The sequence below is a fragment of the Pyrgilauda ruficollis genome, unplaced genomic scaffold (genome assembly GCF_017590135.1).
Source record: "Pyrgilauda ruficollis isolate IOZ18807 unplaced genomic scaffold, ASM1759013v1 scaffold216, whole genome shotgun sequence".
Taxonomy (NCBI): Eukaryota; Metazoa; Chordata; class Aves; order Passeriformes; family Passeridae; genus Pyrgilauda; species Pyrgilauda ruficollis.
The window spans coordinates 383878-400018 of record NW_024520984.1 but is presented as its reverse complement, the minus strand read 5'-3'; the positions used below and the strand labels follow the sequence as shown (position 1 = coordinate 400018).

The window sequence follows — 16141 nt, the reverse complement described above, 5'->3', positions numbered from 1 at the left end:
CCCACTCCATGGTCCCGGCCCAGAACATTCCGGACAGGGGGCGGGGCCCGAGGCTGGGCGTGGCCCGCCCCGCGCGTGCGCGCCACAGCCCCCGCGCAGGCGCAGCGGCGCCGGGCAGGGCGAGTCTCGCGGTTGGGCGGCCGCGGCCGGGCGGGGGCCCCGCCCCTCGCCCCCTTTGTCCGCGGTTGGGCGCCATTTTGCGCGGCGGGCGAGTGCGGGCGCTGATTGGGCTTCGGGGCCCCGCGGCGGAGCCAATCAGCGCGGGGCGCGGACCGGGCAGCGCGGCACGGTGAGCGCGAGCGGCCAATATGGAGCCCCCGCGCGCCGGGATTGGCGGGGCCGCGGCCACTCAGGGGCTGAGGGGGGAACCGGGGCCGGGCCGGGCCGCGCTGGGCTAGGCTAGGCCGGGCCCGCGGGGCGAGCGGGGCCGCGAGCAGCGGGGTCGGGTACACCCCGGCTGGGCGGGGGGCGCGGGGCCGAGCGCCGCGGCGGGGCCCGGCCTCTTCCCCCGGAGCCGCAGCGCCCCGCCCTCACCGGCAGCCTGCCCCGTCCGGTGCCGGTGTGCGCGGTGTAGCTGCCCTGATGTGGCCGGGCACGCGGTGCTCCGGCGGCTGGGGTGGTTTTTGGGGCGGCCAGGGGTTCGAGCACACCGGGAGATCCCCCGGGCCGGCGCTTCCCGCAGTGACACAACAGCCCCGGCTCATCCCTGGCTCCCACCGGGAGCCGGCAGCTGAGCCTGGGCTCCACATGTCGTGCTCAGCCCGCCCCCGTGTTAAATCCCGCTCGGGGGTGGGCGTGCGGCTCCGCGGTGTCCCGGGAGCGGTGCTCGGGAGCTCCGGGACACGGTGCCGGTGATGCTCGGGAGCTCTCGGGCTGTTCGTGGCGCTGGTTTGCTCTCGGTGTGGGTTGGTTGGTGAGGAAACTGCTCCTGGTGTAGCTAGATTTGTATACATATAAATTATGTGTATTATATATATAAATACTTGTAAGTATTTTTGGAGCTATCCTGTGCAGGCCCGGGAGTTTGATGGTCCTAATGAGTCCCATACAACACAGTATACTTACATATTATTTATAATATTAAAATATTATAAATAATATTATATTTATAAAACATTTATATATTATTTTATTTATATACATAGTGTCTAAATATCTGCTGCTGGGACTGGAACGCTCCCTGGTTCCCAGAGCATTCCCGCTGAGGAGGAGCTGCCCGTGAGCTCACTGGGGGAGGAGATGCCATCCTCTGCCATTGATTGATCCCTGATCATTAATATTTAACTTGGCTACTCTGTTTAACGAAGGGGGTGAGATAATCCCTTGGATAGTGAGGATCCAGCACTGGTAGAATTTTGTCCAGAACTTCAGGCAGCTGCTGCAGAGTGTTGGCATTACAGAGCTGTTAATGTTTTAATTAAGGATTTTAATTTAAGGCAGAAATGAGGTATCCAGTGTGAAATTGAAATGAGAACCTGACAGCAGCATTTTCAGAAAGAATATTTATCTTCTTTTATTCTGGCTGTGAAAAAGTCTCAGGAAATGGGCAGAGGATGGAACTCAAACAGCAGCAGTAACCACAGCAACGGGTACAGAGAGTCTGTGACTTAATCCTGTCAGCATTCCTTGAAAAAGTGAGGGAGCCAGAAGTTTTGTTGCTTTAGACTTGGAAAATTAAAGTTCCAGGCTGTGTTTTCGTTCAGCAGTGTAGCAGGAACTTGTTCAGTCGTGGCATAAATCAAACACCTCACTAAAGCAGGAATTCTGCTCTTGTTGGGCCAGCGAGGAGAGAAGCAGTGGCAGGGAAAAGATGTTTTTATTTCAGCACTGTGCTGTTGAGGTGTGCAGGAAAAGGGCCAAGGAGTGAGGGGTAGCGAGAGGATGGAGGTGCTGGGAAATCTGCTTCCCAAAATATAGGAAGGGTATATTTGAGTATGGAAATATTTCTTTAGAGAAGAAATTCCTCCCTGTGAGGGTGGGGAAGCCCTGGGTTAGGAGCTGTGGCTGCCCCCGGATCCCTGGAAGTGTCCCAAGGGCAGGTTGGAGCAACCTGGGATGGTGGAAGGCGTCCCTGCCCACAGCAGGGGTGGCACTGGGTGGTCCTTAATGTCCCTTCCCACCCAAACCATTCCATGAGAGTAGGAGAGAGAAGAAAAATGAGGAGAGAAACCTACACAGCTCTGCTGAATTCTTGAAGCGCAGTTCAGTTTCCCTCCTGAAGGTTCTGCATTTCCTGAGGTTTCCCTCCTGAAGGTTCTGCATTTCCTGAGGTTTCCCTCCTGAAGGTTCTGCATTTCCTGAGGTTTCCCAGCAGTGACACTCCCCTGTGTGGGCTGGAGCCCGGGATGTGCAGACTCAGAACTGCTGGAGCCCGTGAAATCCGGGCCGCAGTTGAGGTGGTTTTGGTGCTCGCTCAGGCTGGATGTGCCTGAAGTGCCTCCTCTGTTTAGCACTGAGATGGAGCAGCTCTGGGAGAGCCCTGCCCTGGGGCAGCTCCTGCTCTGCTTGGCTTGGCAGCTGCTGGGGACAGTGCCAGGCCTGGGGACAGTGGGGAGTGCCAGGCCTGGGGACAGTGGGGACAGTGCCAGGCCTGGGGACAGTGGGGACAGTGCCAGGCCTGGGGACAGTGGGGAGTGCCAGGCCTGGGGACAGTGGGGAGTGCCAGGCCTGGGGACAGTGGGGAGTGCCAGGCCTGGGGACAGTGGGGAGTGCCAGGCCTGGGGACAGTGGGGAGGGGAGTGCCAGGATTGGGGACAGTGGGGAGTGCCAGGATTGGGGCAGTGGGGAGTGCCAGGCCTGGGGACAATGGAGAGGGGAGTGCCAGGATTGGGGACAGTGGGGAGTGCCAGGATTGGGGACAGCAGATCACCTGATTTTTGTTTTTCTTGCAGGGGCTGAGGCACCATGGAGCAGTACACTGCCAACAGCAGCAGCTCCACGGAGCAGATCGTGGTGCAGGCAGGGCAGATCCAGCAGCAGGTACGGAGTGGGGGGATGGGGGAGCTCTTTGCACCCCTCAGAGGGGCACGGTGTGAGGAGGGAGCAGTTGGGATAAACCCCAAAGATTTCCTGTAATTCCAAGGAAATGGGTTCTGAGCTCTTCCCTGAGGGGAGGTGGTGCCAGAGCCTGACCTTGGAGAGTGGAACCTTCTCAGCTGTGACTGAAAGGGCACCTGGGGACAGCACTGGCCTCTGTGGCACTGAGAGATCCAATTTCTTATTTACCTGGAGCCATGTGGATCCAAACAGCAAATACATCCCAGTTTGGAAAGAACTTGGTTTCAGCAGCACAATCCTGATCCTGTTCACCTGACTTCTGTCACCTGGGCATTGATAGCACCTGCCTGGAAGTCAGAGTAAATGTGGTCTTTAGAATACACTTAGTATATTTTTGAAGTTAAATAAAATGTATTACATTTTATATAAATACAAAAATTTATATAAAATTAAAATGAAAATGCAGGTGTACATGTTACCAAATTTCAGTGTAGCAGGAAGTTTGCAAAATGGTAGTGATGTGGGGAAAGTAAAATATAAAAATATATTAACACATCTCTGAAAATGGAGGAAACAGAATTAATAGAAACAATCAGTTGTCCACAGGAAAACTTCCCCCAAAGTTGAAATAGATTTTGTTCAAGCCCGCAGAGGTTTCCTCCAGCTTTATCAATTGAACATTTATAGAGATTCTTTGTTTGAGAACAGCAGAGCAAAACAAACACACAGAACAGGAATTCAACCAGCCATGTAGCTTTGGATGAACTCATCCATCCCAAAAAATTCATGTTTCAGTCTGCAAAATGCCAGGGCTGAGTTTAGAGGGCTCACTGATTTTGGCTGTTCAGCTTTCCATATCCAGATTTTGGGGTGTGTTTTCAGCTGCTGCTGGATTTTTGTTGCATCTTCTGCTCTAGTTGGAGGAGGTTTGGTGGTTTGCCATGCAAAGGGCTGAGCCACAGGATGATGTTTTCAGGGGGATCTGCTTTGCTTTGGCCTCAGGAGGGACCAAATCCTTCCACTGGGTTTAGCTGGAGTTGACTTTTTCAGCCAGAACAAGATTGCACTTGAGATGAAAACATTGTATATTAAGGATTATCTGAAATACCTGCTTGCAGCATATAACCAGAGATGTGGTTGGTTTATTGACGTTTTCTAGGTGAAAAGGAGATAAAACCAACTCTTGGCTTTCATTTTCAGTACAACTTCTTAAAGCCTGTGTCTGATGCGAGACATTTTGCTAAAATAAGTTGTTTTACCAGGCTGTTGCAGCACTTGGGAAGGAGCTGTCCTTCATCTCCCCATGCTAACACAGTTCCTGGGAGTATTTTGGGACTCTTAGCAAAGAGCTAAAGATAGAAAAGGCTTTTAGCTCTGGCTGCTCCTGCAGCCTCTCCAGACTGTCCCTCAGGGTCACTGGTGGGCAGACACCGACACAGGGGTGGCAGAGATGAGCTCAGGCTGTGCTGCAGGAAGAGCTTTGTGTTGGGACAAACCAGTGTGCCCAAAATCTGAAACCCTTCACCGTGCCAAACCTGGGCAGTGAGCAGACTAAAACCCTGAAACTGAGCTTGAAATCCTGCAAAATCCTGTTCCCTGTGAGTTGAAATATTGAAGCCTGGCAGTGCAGTACCAGGGAACTCCATCCTTAGGTTTGCTAAAACTCCCATTCCTCGTGTTCCTGGAGCGGTGTGTGTGATCCCCACCCCCTGTCCCAGCAGTGTGTTGTGCATTTCCATGTTTCAAGCTCTCCCTGTTCCTGTTCCCAGCAGCAGGGAGGTGTCACAGCTGTCCAGCTGCAGACTGAGGCCCAGGTGGCATCGGCCTCAGGCCAGCAAGTCCAGACCCTCCAGGTAGTGGTGACCTCTCTGATTGTGTTTTCTGAGCACTGCATGAGCCTCCCCAGCAGCACATATCTAATGCTGTGTTTTCCCAGGGTTTCCAGGAGGAGCAGGGGGGTGTGGAGCAGGAATCTCTGCTGGGTGCTGCCTCTAGGGTTTGCCATGCCATTGGAGCTGTTCCCAGGTGCATGGCAGGAATTCTGGAAGGGAATTGTGGTTCAGGGAGACTTTAAAGTTAAAAACACCAAAATGAGGAAGGAGAAGTCGGGATAAACCCCAAAGATTTCCTGTAATTCCAAGGAAATGGGTTCTGAGCTCTTCCCTGAGGGGAGGTGGTGCCAGAGCCTGACCTTGGACATTGGAACCTTCTCAGCTGTGACTGAAAGGGCACCTGGGGACAGCACTGGCCTCTGTGGCACTGAGAGATCCAATTTCTTATTTACCTGTGAACAGCACAGGGAAAGCCAGGAGCCATGTGGATCCAAACAGCAAATACATCCCAGTTTGGAAAGAACTTGGTTTCAGTGTGAAGTATTCCCTGTGTGCAGCCTCCACTTCCTTAACTCACCCAGGCTTTCCAGGAGCCCTTTAGAGCAGTTGACAGACCCTGGGCAGCCGTGGCAGTTTTGCACTCAGGATTCTGGTTTTGTTTGGTTTGTAATTCTTCAGAGCAGGGAGGTTCCAAGGGGCTGGGATGGCCCTGCCAGCTGCAGAATTAACACAGCATTTTTTATGTTCAGAGTTCAAATCTCAGATGCTGCCTCACTTGGATTGCTGAGCTCACTGGGACTTCTGGTTGTTGTTATGTTCTCCCCACCATTTATTTTTTTTTTTTCTATTTTGCCTTGCTGTGATTCATTAACAAAAATCCTGGAATGTCTTGTTTTCCTTTCTGCTTCTTGGATATTGTGCTGCTGCCTGTGCTTCTCTGTGCTGACCTGAGCATGCTCCTCCCTGTGTGACCCAGCCCAGGGGCTGAGGGCTTTGGATGGGACATGGACAGGCTGAGGGACAGAGTGGGGACCTGGAAACTCCAATTCCCAGGGCAGGATTTGGCTCCTCAGTCCCTGGAGTGTGAAACCCAGGAACTCGGTGGCTTTACTGCATTGTGATGTTCTTGTTCCTAAACAAATCAGATTTTGTGGTCCCCGAGTTCATGAGACTGAGTTTGCATTCATGCTGTGGAGGTAGAGTGTTTTTCAAGATGCATTTGGGGAATTTGGGGACTTGGCAGGTGAGGGGGTTCAAACAGAGAGGTTTTCCCCTTGTTTTTCTTTTCGTGGGCCTTTTTCCCAGTGAGCAGAGAAATACCAGGTCCAAGAGTCCAGAGATTCTCAGGCCAAAGTTACCTCAGAATCCCAGACTGGTTTGGGTGGGAAGGGACCTTAAAGCTCACCCAGTTCCCACCCCAACACCTTCCCCTATCCCAGTGTGCTCCAAGCCCTGTCCAGCCTGGCCTTGGACACTTCCAGGGATCCAGGGGCAGCCACAGCTTCTCTGAGCAGCCAGGGCCTGCCCACCCTCATACATTTATATTTATATTTATATTTATATATCCAGTCTAAACCTTTTTGGGCCCAGAAGTGGCTGCTGCTCATCCACTTTAACTTTTCCTCCCTGAACTCCATTTTGTGTTGCTCCAGTTACAATTTCCCTCGATGAGCATTGAGAGTTTCTCTCAGCACATCCCATGCTCCATGTCAGTTTGGAAATGGGAATGTTGTAGCCATGAAATTGGAGAGAGCTGAAGCCACCTCAGAACCTCCCTGTCAGAACAGAGTTCTCTCAATAGGAACCTCAATTAAAAATCAGTAATTCCGAGGTGAATAATGAAGTTTTTTATCCCACTTTGCTCTTGGGCTGTGCATGAAGGTACTTCTTGTGGCTGGAAAATGTGGTTTTCACACTTTATAACAACTAGACTGCAAGAGAAGCAGATAACTCACTAAACCCTTAGCACGTGCTGGAAGGCAGAGCTGGTTTGAAGCAGCTCAGTGCCTGCTCCCCACTTCCCCTGCCCCGCAGGGACCCGGGGGAGCTCTGGGGCTGCTCTGGCGGAGTTTTCATTGTCGCTTTGTTGTTGCAGGTGCAGGGGCAGCCGCTGATGGTGCAGGTGAGCGGGGGGCAGCTCATCACCTCCACGGGCCAGCCCATCATGGTGCAGGCCGTGCCCGGGGGCCAGGGCCAGACCATCATGCAGGTGCCCGTGTCCGGCACGCAGGGGCTGCAGCAGGTGAGACACCCCGGGGGCACTGCACAGCTCTGGGCTGCTGCCACTGCCACGCTGGGCTCTGCTCAGCACCACAAAAACAGGCTGAGTGGTGCTTGGTGGCTCTGGCACGGTGGGAATGAGTGGAAGTTCTTTATGAGCTGAGTTTTTATGGTTTGTGGCCTGGTGTAAAGCTTTTTGATCAGTGATGAAACACAGCTGGGTTGGTTTGGGGTTTTACATGGAATGATTTGGGTCGGATGAGATCTTAAAGCTCATCCTGTTGCACCCTCCTGCCATAGGCAGGGGATACCTTCCTGTGGGAATAGGGATACCTATGATAGGGATGCCTGTCATGTGGGATGCAGATTTTTGTTTGTTGGGATATTTTATCTGGCCCTTGCAATGTAGTTGGGGATCTGGTGCCTGTTCAATTTATGGCTCAGAAAGAGGATTAAAAAAATATTATTTAAGAAAGCTTCTTGCAAGTAACTTGTGCTTGAGCCCCTCTAACATGTCATGGCTGAAGGGGGATTTAAACATCCCTCTTGCACAGAAGGCTGTAGTGAAGGAGGTACAGAAAATGGATTTTTTTGGAGGTAATTACCTGTTTAAAAGACAGTTGGTAAATCTAAGGAGGTGGTTGAAGTGTTCCTGAAAAGCAAAGGGAAGAACTGTATGCCATTATTCATGGCATAATGAAAGTGTCCTGATGGTTTAGGATGGGATTTAGGAACCCAGCACAGTCCAGGAAGGCAAACGATGTCTTGGTGTTTTGAGAGGTTTATTTAATATTTCCTTTGTTGCAAACCACTGTAATTTGTATGAGGCTCTTCTCAGTCTGGTTGGTGGAGGAAAATCCATAACTGTGTTTTTAAACACAAACTTCAAACCGTATTCCAGCTCTTCTTTTTTGATCTGAGAATGTTCCACAGTGGTGGAAAGACTCTGCAAAGCTGAGGACAACTTTATAAATCCCAGAAGTACTTCTGAGTGCTGGATAATTAACACCCCACAGATGTCTTAAATCTTAGTCCTCCTCTTCCACCTGACTATTTGTTCCCAGTGGATGTGAATAATTGATTTCTCCTGAGTGATTTATTGTGTAAGCAGTGCAGAACTGCTGGAGCACGGTGACACAGCACGCTGGTCCCTCTGCCCCGTGTGGCTGTGTCACGGGGAGCAATCCGTCAAAACTCCTCATTCTCAACTGGAAAAAGAGAAGACTCCCTGCTTCCTTTTTCTGTGCAACAGTAAATCACCCTCAGAGATGACTTGGTCATGCTGAGGCCGAGGAGGGAGAAATCAGAGGCATAGTTAATGTTCCTTTCTGACTCTTTCTTCCACAGATTCAGTTGGTCCAGCCAGGTCAGATTCAGATTCAAGGTGGGCAGGCTGTGCAGGTACAGGGGCAGCAGGGCCAGACCCAGCAGATCATTATACAGCAGCCCCAGACTGCAGTTACTGCTGGCCAGACACAGGTAACTGCACCAGCATGAAAGGCTTTTCTGCAGAGGAACAGGAAGAGAAACTTGACAAATGACTTTAAGATGTGGTTAAGTAAAAAAAAAAAAAAAAAAAAAGGAATTATTAATATTGAGGAGAACTTGAGAATGAGTGTCATGTTTTTGTAGTGTTTCATACATGACTCTGGGGCAGAAAAATTAGATTGCATGTTTTTCTCCATCGTGTTTCTGTATTTTATTGGTTCGTGGTTGTTTTTGTCTCTTTGTTGAATTTTGAAAACATGAAGCATTGCTAATTCCATACTTGGGCCATTGTGTGCAGTAGTCCAGTCACACCTGGGGTTTCTGCTGATGCTTTTGGTTAGGGCCAAAATTAAATTCTGGAGCAGAACAGTTCTTCCTTTCACATCTTCATAGTGAGACAGGAAATGTAGAATTTGGGTTTTTTTCATTATTGAGCTGTTGGAAAATGCATCTTACATGTGCTTCAGGTGTTTGATCTCCAGGTATTTGCTCTGTGCTCCAGCCTGTTTCTTACTGCTGCTAATGAGGCAGCAGAAATAGACACCTGGAACACCTCAAGCACCATGTGTTCATTCAGGAATTGTACACACAGGGAAAAAAGAGGCACTTTGTAATGTTTTTGTGCTCTTTGTTTTGTTCAGACCCAGCAGCAGATTGCAGTGCAAGGCCAGCAGGTTGCCCAGGCTGCTGAGGGCCAGACCATCGTGTACCAGCCCGTGAATGCTGATGGCACCATCCTGCAGCAAGGTAGGAGGCTGGGAGGAGCCAGGGCACCTCTTTGAGAGGTTTTTTATTTATTGAGGTGTTTGTGTGCTCTGCAGGAATTCACTCCAGGGTTTTTTCCCCAGAAACAGAAAATCTCCTTGTCTCTGGCAAGGGCTGGTAGAATAAAACCCCTGAATTTTGCTTTTCCACCTCAAGAGTACGTGGTTACTCACAGTGAGGTTACAAATGCAAACACCAGGAATTCTGATGGAATTTAATCCCTGGCTTCAGCACTTTCCTGACTCTCTGCATGTTTTGGAAGGATGAATGAGTAAAATACAGAAGTGGGACTAATGCTGTTCCCTTCTTTTTGTGTGCGTGTTTTTGTTTCTTTTTTTCTTTCTCTCTCTCTCTTTTTTTTTCCTTGTTTTTTTTCTTGTTTTTTTTTTTTTTTCCTTTCCTTTTGTGTTCTACTTCCTTAAAGTTACAGCCCCTGTTACAGGCATGATCACCATTCCTGCAGCCAGCCTGGCTGGAGCCCAGATTGTCCAAACAGGAGCCAACACCAACACCACCAGCAGTGGCCAGGGGACGGTCACAGTGACACTGCCAGTGGCTGGGAACGTGGTCAATTCAGGGGGAATGGTCATGGTAGGTGTGAAATTCCCACTGCTGCCTCTGGAGGCTGAGCTTTGAGGTGTTTGTACTCAAATCTAGCAGGATTTTCACAAGGGTAGGGATAGGATAGTGGGAATGCTTTAAGTTGAAGGAGGGCAGGTTTGGGTGGGATATGGGGAAGGAATTTCTCCCTGGAGGGTGGGGAGGCCCTGGCACAGGGACCCCAGAGAAGCTGTGGCTTCTCCATCCCAGGCTGGAGCACCTGGGATAGTGGAGGGTGTCCCTGCCCATGGCAGAAGGTTGGAATTGGGTGATCCTTAAGATCTCTTCCAACCCAAACCATCCTGTGACTCCCTGGTTCTCTGATAAACTCTTGTCTGAGATTGAGATACCCTGGTCAGTCCTCTGTAAGTTCAGTTTAGTGGGTAAAGTTTAGTCCTCTCATTGGTTTAAAGTTTAAACAAAGCAAATTTTCAGCTTCAGAGGCCTGGATCCTGCTGTGATCTTTGCTCTGGACTTTCTCCCACAGCAGCTCAGAAATGTAGAAGCTGAAATCCAAACTGAGCTGTGAGCTGATGAGCAAAGGTTTAAATAGATGGAGTCACTTTTTTTGAGGGTCCCTTAGGATTTGTTTCCATCATTTATAGAGGTTTTTCCTGCCAGGTCCTGTTTCTTTGTAGTGTGAACCTCTTGAATGTTGCTGGTCCCCACTAGATGTCAGCAGCTCTGCAGTGTTGGCTTAGAGATGCTCTGAAATGAATTAATTGAAATAAGAGATAACCCAAAAGAAAGGGAAGCACCAGCCATGTCCTGTTTGTTTAATTGTCCAAGAAGCAGAAACACAGTCAAGGAATTGTATTGAAATGTTACTTTATCAGGAAAACCCAGCAGGACTGATGAAGAATTGATTTGTTTAGATCGGTTTTGCAGTTTGAGAGCAGCTTCATTGCTCCTTTTCATTTAAGCAGCTGCATTACCTGAGCAAAACCCACTTTCTGTTTCAATATTGGGGTTTTTAATGCCATTTTTGTGTTCAGTTTGTGTGCTGAGCTGCAAGGACTAAACCACCCTGTGTGTACAGATGGTGCCTGGAGCTGGCTCAGTCCCAGCCATCCAGAGGATCCCTTTGCCTGGAGCAGAGATGCTGGAAGAGGAGCCCCTCTACGTCAATGCCAAGCAGTACCACCGCATCCTGAAGAGGAGGCAGGCACGGGCCAAGCTGGAAGCAGAGGGAAAAATCCCCAAAGAGAGAAGGGTGAGAATAAAACTCAGATCTAACACGGGGTTGCTCTGTGACAAAGGCACAGAATCTCACCTGGGATGGAAAATGAGGATTAGAATTTTGGTGTTTCTCAACAATGTTTTTATTGTTGTTGATGAGCTATATCAGAGGAAGTTTTTTAAGTGCCTCGAGGATAATTCTGCTTATTTTGGGTGGTTTTGGGAGTGTCTGGAGCTGTGTGTGAGCATGCACTGACTGTCAGCACAGTGTCTGTGGGGCAGAGGATGGATGCGGACTGGGAATTTCCTCTGGGAAGGCAGTGACTGGGAATCTGTGGGACAGAGGATGGATGGGCACTGGGAATTTCCTCTGGGAAGGCAGTGACTGGGAATATGTAGGACAGAGGATGGATGGGCACTGGGAATTTCCTCTGGGAAGGCAGTGACTGGGAATCTGTGGGACAGGAGATGGATGGGGACTGGGAATTCCCCTGGGGAGGCAGTGACTGACTGCTCCCTCACTGCTCTTCCCTCACTGCAGAAATACCTGCACGAGTCCCGGCACCGGCACGCCATGGCCAGGAAACGGGGAGAGGGGGGTCGCTTCTTCTCCCCCAAGGAAAAGGACAGCCCTCACATGCAGGTGAGTGGGGTTTGGGGCAAATCCCCTTTCAGCCCTTCAGGACACACATCAGAGGTGTCTGTGCTGCTTTGTTTGGGTTTTTGGGCTTGGCTGCTGACCCTTGTCCCTCCCTGCCTCTGAATTTTTCATCTGCTGCCCTTTGGTCCTCCCTGCCTTTAGATTTATTCCAAGCATTGGGAATAAAACCTCCTGTTACTGCTTGTGGAGAGCAAGGGATGTTTGCCCTGAGGAATTAAATGACAATAATGTGGATAGAAGCGTGTTCATTTTGTAGTTCTTAGGATAAACGCACACAAACATTCTGAGTTTGTAAAACAGCCTTTCTGGTTGGGTACTGGGGTGTTCTTTTAGGACATGAATTAAAGGTAGAGACTCCTTATCTTTACATCTGATGCAAAATTAAGAAATGGGCATATCTGATTCTTAGCTGCATCTTGATTTGCATAAAAAGTGCAAGGCATTTTTCAAAGGAAGGGACATAATGGAGTAGAACAAACAGGTTCTGTGGTGGCTCAGTGCTTTAGAACAGTCCTGTGCCTTTAGGAAGTGTTTCTTATTTTGAACTAAAATCATTCCTAAATACTGGTCCTAAATACCAGAAACAACAAATTCCTGGGAAGTATTAGGATTTTTGTGTCCCTGGTCTGTAAAACCCAGGAAAAACAGGACAGTTTTGGAGATCAAGGGAAGTGCAGGAGTGTCTCCTCTTGATGGTTGTGTGTGGTTCTCTGTGCTTCATGGAAAAATGTATCATTTCCACCCTTTTGTGTCTGCAGGATCCATCTCAAAGCAACGAAGAAGCAATGACACAGATGATCAGGGTCTCCTAACCCCTGCTTCCAGGGAAAAATACCTGAAGGGAATTCCCATCCCTCCTGCCAGCCTGTCCTGCCTGCCCAGAGTGTCCAGTGAATCCTGGAGTGGGACAATCTCCATGTCACAGCCTGTCCTTTTCCACAGAGCAAGTACCACGTGTTGAGGATGTGCTTGAGGTTTCAACTCTACCAACAGAACCTTTCAGACTTCCTTGGTGCCCTCTCCTGATCCAGCACAGGGAATTGGAAGTCTGAGTGCTCATCTCTGGTTTTCCTCATTTTCCCACCTTTCCCTGTGGCTGGTGCAGCTCAGCCCTGTCCAGGGACAGATTCCAGCTCCTCCAGCCTGCACCTCGGAGCTGAGATTTGTTATTCCATCCACTCCTCACCCCTTTGGACTTGGTTTTCCCTGAGCTGGGCCCTGCTGTTGCACTTCTGGCCCTGGCAGAAACTGAAGGGGATTCTTTTCAATTCCACCTTGTAAATGTGTAAAGAAGCTCTTCTCTGGGGAAGGTTCAGCCATCCAATCAATGCTAGAAATAGTGAAGATTACTGCAGGACTTGATGTGTTGTGTCTCTGTTGCAAGTGGGGTGGGAGAGGGAGATGGGGGGGATTGGGTCAGTAAATCAGTCTCTGGGTGGGTTTGGATGTTCATTGCCAGTACTTGTTGCTTTGGAAGAAAACTGGATGTGAGTCTAGAAAGGATTGAAACTTTTCAGTGACTCTCTTCCAAAGGATTTTTTTTTTTTTTAATCTTCTTTCTCACCTGCCAGTGAAGTCCGTGTTTCCTCCAGGGGACGTGGAACCCTCAGTGTGACAGTGGTGGCACTTGGCCATGGTTGGGATGGAGTTTCTGATGCTTAAATCATTTCTACAGTTCCAGAGTGAGGGGTGATTCAGGACAGCAGCAGCTGGGGCAGCTCAGCCTGAGGTACCTGAAGGACTCAGCACATACTGATGAACTTTTCATGCTTTTTATAAATTAAGCTCTTAAAAACAAAACAGAAGTGGCACTTAGCAAAGGAGCAATACTTACATTATTAAAAAATAGGATTTTCCCATGACCTACAGCTGGCTTTGGGCTGAGCATCTCCACAGAACAGAGTTTTAATTTAGATTCTAAGCCTGCTCTGTTATGATTTGAATTTAGTGATGGGAACAGTAGTTAAAAGCATTTAACAGGTGATTTCTCACCACTGCACTCCTGTCCCCTCTCACCTTGATGAGTTACACAGCTGCTCTGGGGATCATCTGCCTGCTGGAGTCCCAGAATTTCCAGGTTTTGGGTCCTGTAGTTCAAACTGGATCACAGCAGTGACGTTTGGGATTGGGAACGTTGCTGGGTGAATGTGAACCTGGCCAGGTGAAGCTGAAGAGTGAAGAGTTTTTGAGGAAATGCTGCCAAGGATGGGTGAGACTGGGTTCAAGCCAGTGAATGCTGAATTCAAGTGACAAGGAAACGCAGCTTGGAAATTACATTTTCTCCCTCCCATCTTTTCCCATTTACTGGAAATTTATGGCTAAAGACAAAGTGGAGGACAAATCAGCAAGTTGTGGAAGACTGGGAGGATACAAAAGAACAGAGCCTGGAAAATTCTATTTCCTTTGGATGAAAGAAAAATACTAAACCTGAGAGAGTATGAGATTGAGGAGAAATGTTGGATCCTTGTTGTGAGCAGGCAATCCTGGAGGAAGAGGGAGCCTGTTCAGGTGTAAGGATGCCCTGTGCAGGCAGTGGAAGGACAAGGAGGAGCTGCAGAGAGGTTTGGAATTGGCAGCTGGATCTCTAAAAGCAGCTGAGCTCCTTGGTGTGAGTCCTGGTTCCTGTCCCTCCCCACAGCTGGAGCTGGGAAGGACACTCGGGGACACCTGCAGCTGCAGGAGGAGCTGGCCTGGCTCCTGGCAGGCAAATAAATCTTCTTTCTTTCAGTTTTTGTCTCAAGTTACACCAGTAATCTGACACTCTGCTCACAACTCTTAATTAGGATTTATTTCTAATAATTCCAAGGGAATTTTTAACATCGATGGCATCAGGGCCTCTGGTTGCTTCTGCCTTAAATCCTTGTCCAGTGGTGCTGGTTTTCCTCAGCTGGCACCTAAACTCACACAGCATTTCCTGGGGTCTCCCCCATTCCAGGAAAGTGCAGCTCTCCTTAAGGGATTTTAGTTGAATTTGCAGCATTACTGTAAATATTTTTTTTTTGAGCATCTGTACATTTTGTTGGTGGAATATTTGCGTGCTGGAGTAAGATTCTCTCCATTGTATTTTTTGCTCTTCAGTTGATGGTAAATCTGTCCTGAAACACCTTTTTGAGAGCTGGAAGTTCAGGAAGCTAGATTATTACTCTGACATAGGTTTTGTTTCTTTTTTTTTTAATAAGTAATTACTTTTCTTAAAGAACTTGTAAACTTTTTCCCAATATCCCTTCATATCTAGGTTCTCTGATCTGCTGTTGTAGGTTGTGTGTGAAGAAATACGGATTTGTGTTCTAGGAAGTCTTATTGTTAATATTTTAAAATAGTGATGTGAAAGCCTGAGTGCTCCTATCATTTTTTTATTTGTGTTCTGTGTATCACTGCTGAAAGTTGTGTTTATTTGGTGAGGTTGGAGCCAGCAGTCAACGCCACAGTACCAAAACTATCTGCTTTCTTTTCCAGGCAAATCTGTGAAAATTGGAGACATGTCCAGTTCAAACCTCCCTAATAATTAAATTAAAATTCTCTGTAGATTGGCTACACTTGAGCAAAACCTTCACTTTAGGAGTGAGTTAAGAGTGGGTGAGGATGAAGGAAGAGGTTTGGGAGAAATGATTCACCCAGAGCAGTGAAGCATCAAACCCATCAAAACCCAGATTTATAGGAGTGTAAAGATCAGGATTTGGAAAAAAATGGTCCTCAAGTGATGCTAAATGGCTTTAAGGCCCTGCATGTTAAAAAACGGGGGAAAATAAACTTTTCTTTGTGAAGGGGCGTGGGAGGGTCCTGAGCTTAACGTGATGTCAGGCAACGTTTGTACATAGTTCAAAGTTTTTAATTTTTTTTATATGATGCATTTTTTCAAGTGTATTTTGGTCTTTAATAGATGCAATTGTAAGTACTGTGTACACTCTCCAGCTAATAAAATTTATAAACTGAGGAGCTTTTGCTCTGCATTGCGAATTTTGTGGTGGGCTGTGGGGAGGGCAGGGGGGACTTTGGGGTGGCCGGGCAGCCCAGCCCTGACCTGGCCTGACCCAGGGGTGGCCGGACAGCACTGCCCTGACCCTGTGCCCTCACCTGGGGTGGCTGGACAGCCCTGTCGTGACCCTGTGCCCTCACCTGGGGTGGCTGGACAGCCCTGTCGTGACCCAAAAGTGGTTGAATAGCTCCTGTCCTGACCCCCTGCCTGACCCAGGGGTGGCCGGACAGCACTGCCCTGACCCTGTGCCCTCACCTGGGGTGGCTGGACAGCCCTGTCGTGACCCTGTGCCCTCACCTGGGGTGGCTGGACAGCCCTGTCGTGACCCAAAAGTGGTTGAATAGCTCCTGTCCTGACCCCCTGCCTGACCCAGGGGTGGCCGGACAGCACTGCCCTGACCCTGTGCCCTGACCCAGGATGGCC

The 16141-nt window shown here is 49.1% G+C and overlaps 1 protein-coding gene across 9 annotated transcripts; it reads left to right on the top strand.

Moving 5' to 3' along the window:
- Positions 1-110: 110 nt before the first annotated feature.
- Positions 111-15675, top strand: NFYA (nuclear transcription factor Y subunit alpha). Of its 9 annotated transcripts, XM_041468260.1 has the most exons (10): positions 111-289; positions 2892-2979; positions 4767-4853; positions 6925-7071; positions 8397-8528; positions 9179-9284; positions 9727-9893; positions 10942-11115; positions 11623-11724; positions 12501-15675. In XM_041468260.1, exons 2-10 carry the CDS (start codon positions 2905-2907, stop codon positions 12552-12554), a joined length of 1044 nt encoding a protein of 347 aa, XP_041324194.1. In that variant the 5' UTR covers positions 111-289; positions 2892-2904; the 3' UTR covers positions 12555-15675. The 9 variants fall into 9 exon arrangements, with proteins under 9 accessions (XP_041324194.1, XP_041324191.1, XP_041324187.1 ...); XM_041468257.1 differs by lacking the exon at positions 8397-8528 and having other exon boundaries at positions 4770-4850; XM_041468253.1 differs by lacking the exon at positions 8397-8528 and having other exon boundaries at positions 4770-4853.
- The last annotated feature ends 466 nt before the right edge of the window (positions 15676-16141 follow it).

What these genes read in the sequence shown, in the direction of transcription:
- NFYA (XM_041468260.1), top strand. Translation starts at nt 2,905, where the DNA reads ATGGAGCAGTACACTGCCAACAGCAGCAGCTCCACGGAGCAGATCGTG. An exon ending in CAGGGCAGATCCAGCAGCAG is followed by an intron (nt 2,980 to 4,766) that starts GTACGGAGTGGG and finishes TCCTGTTCCCAG; the next exon opens with CAGCAGGGAGGTGTCACAGC. An exon ending in TTACTGCTGGCCAGACACAG is followed by an intron (nt 8,529 to 9,178) that starts GTAACTGCACCA and finishes TGTTTTGTTCAG; the next exon opens with ACCCAGCAGCAGATTGCAGT.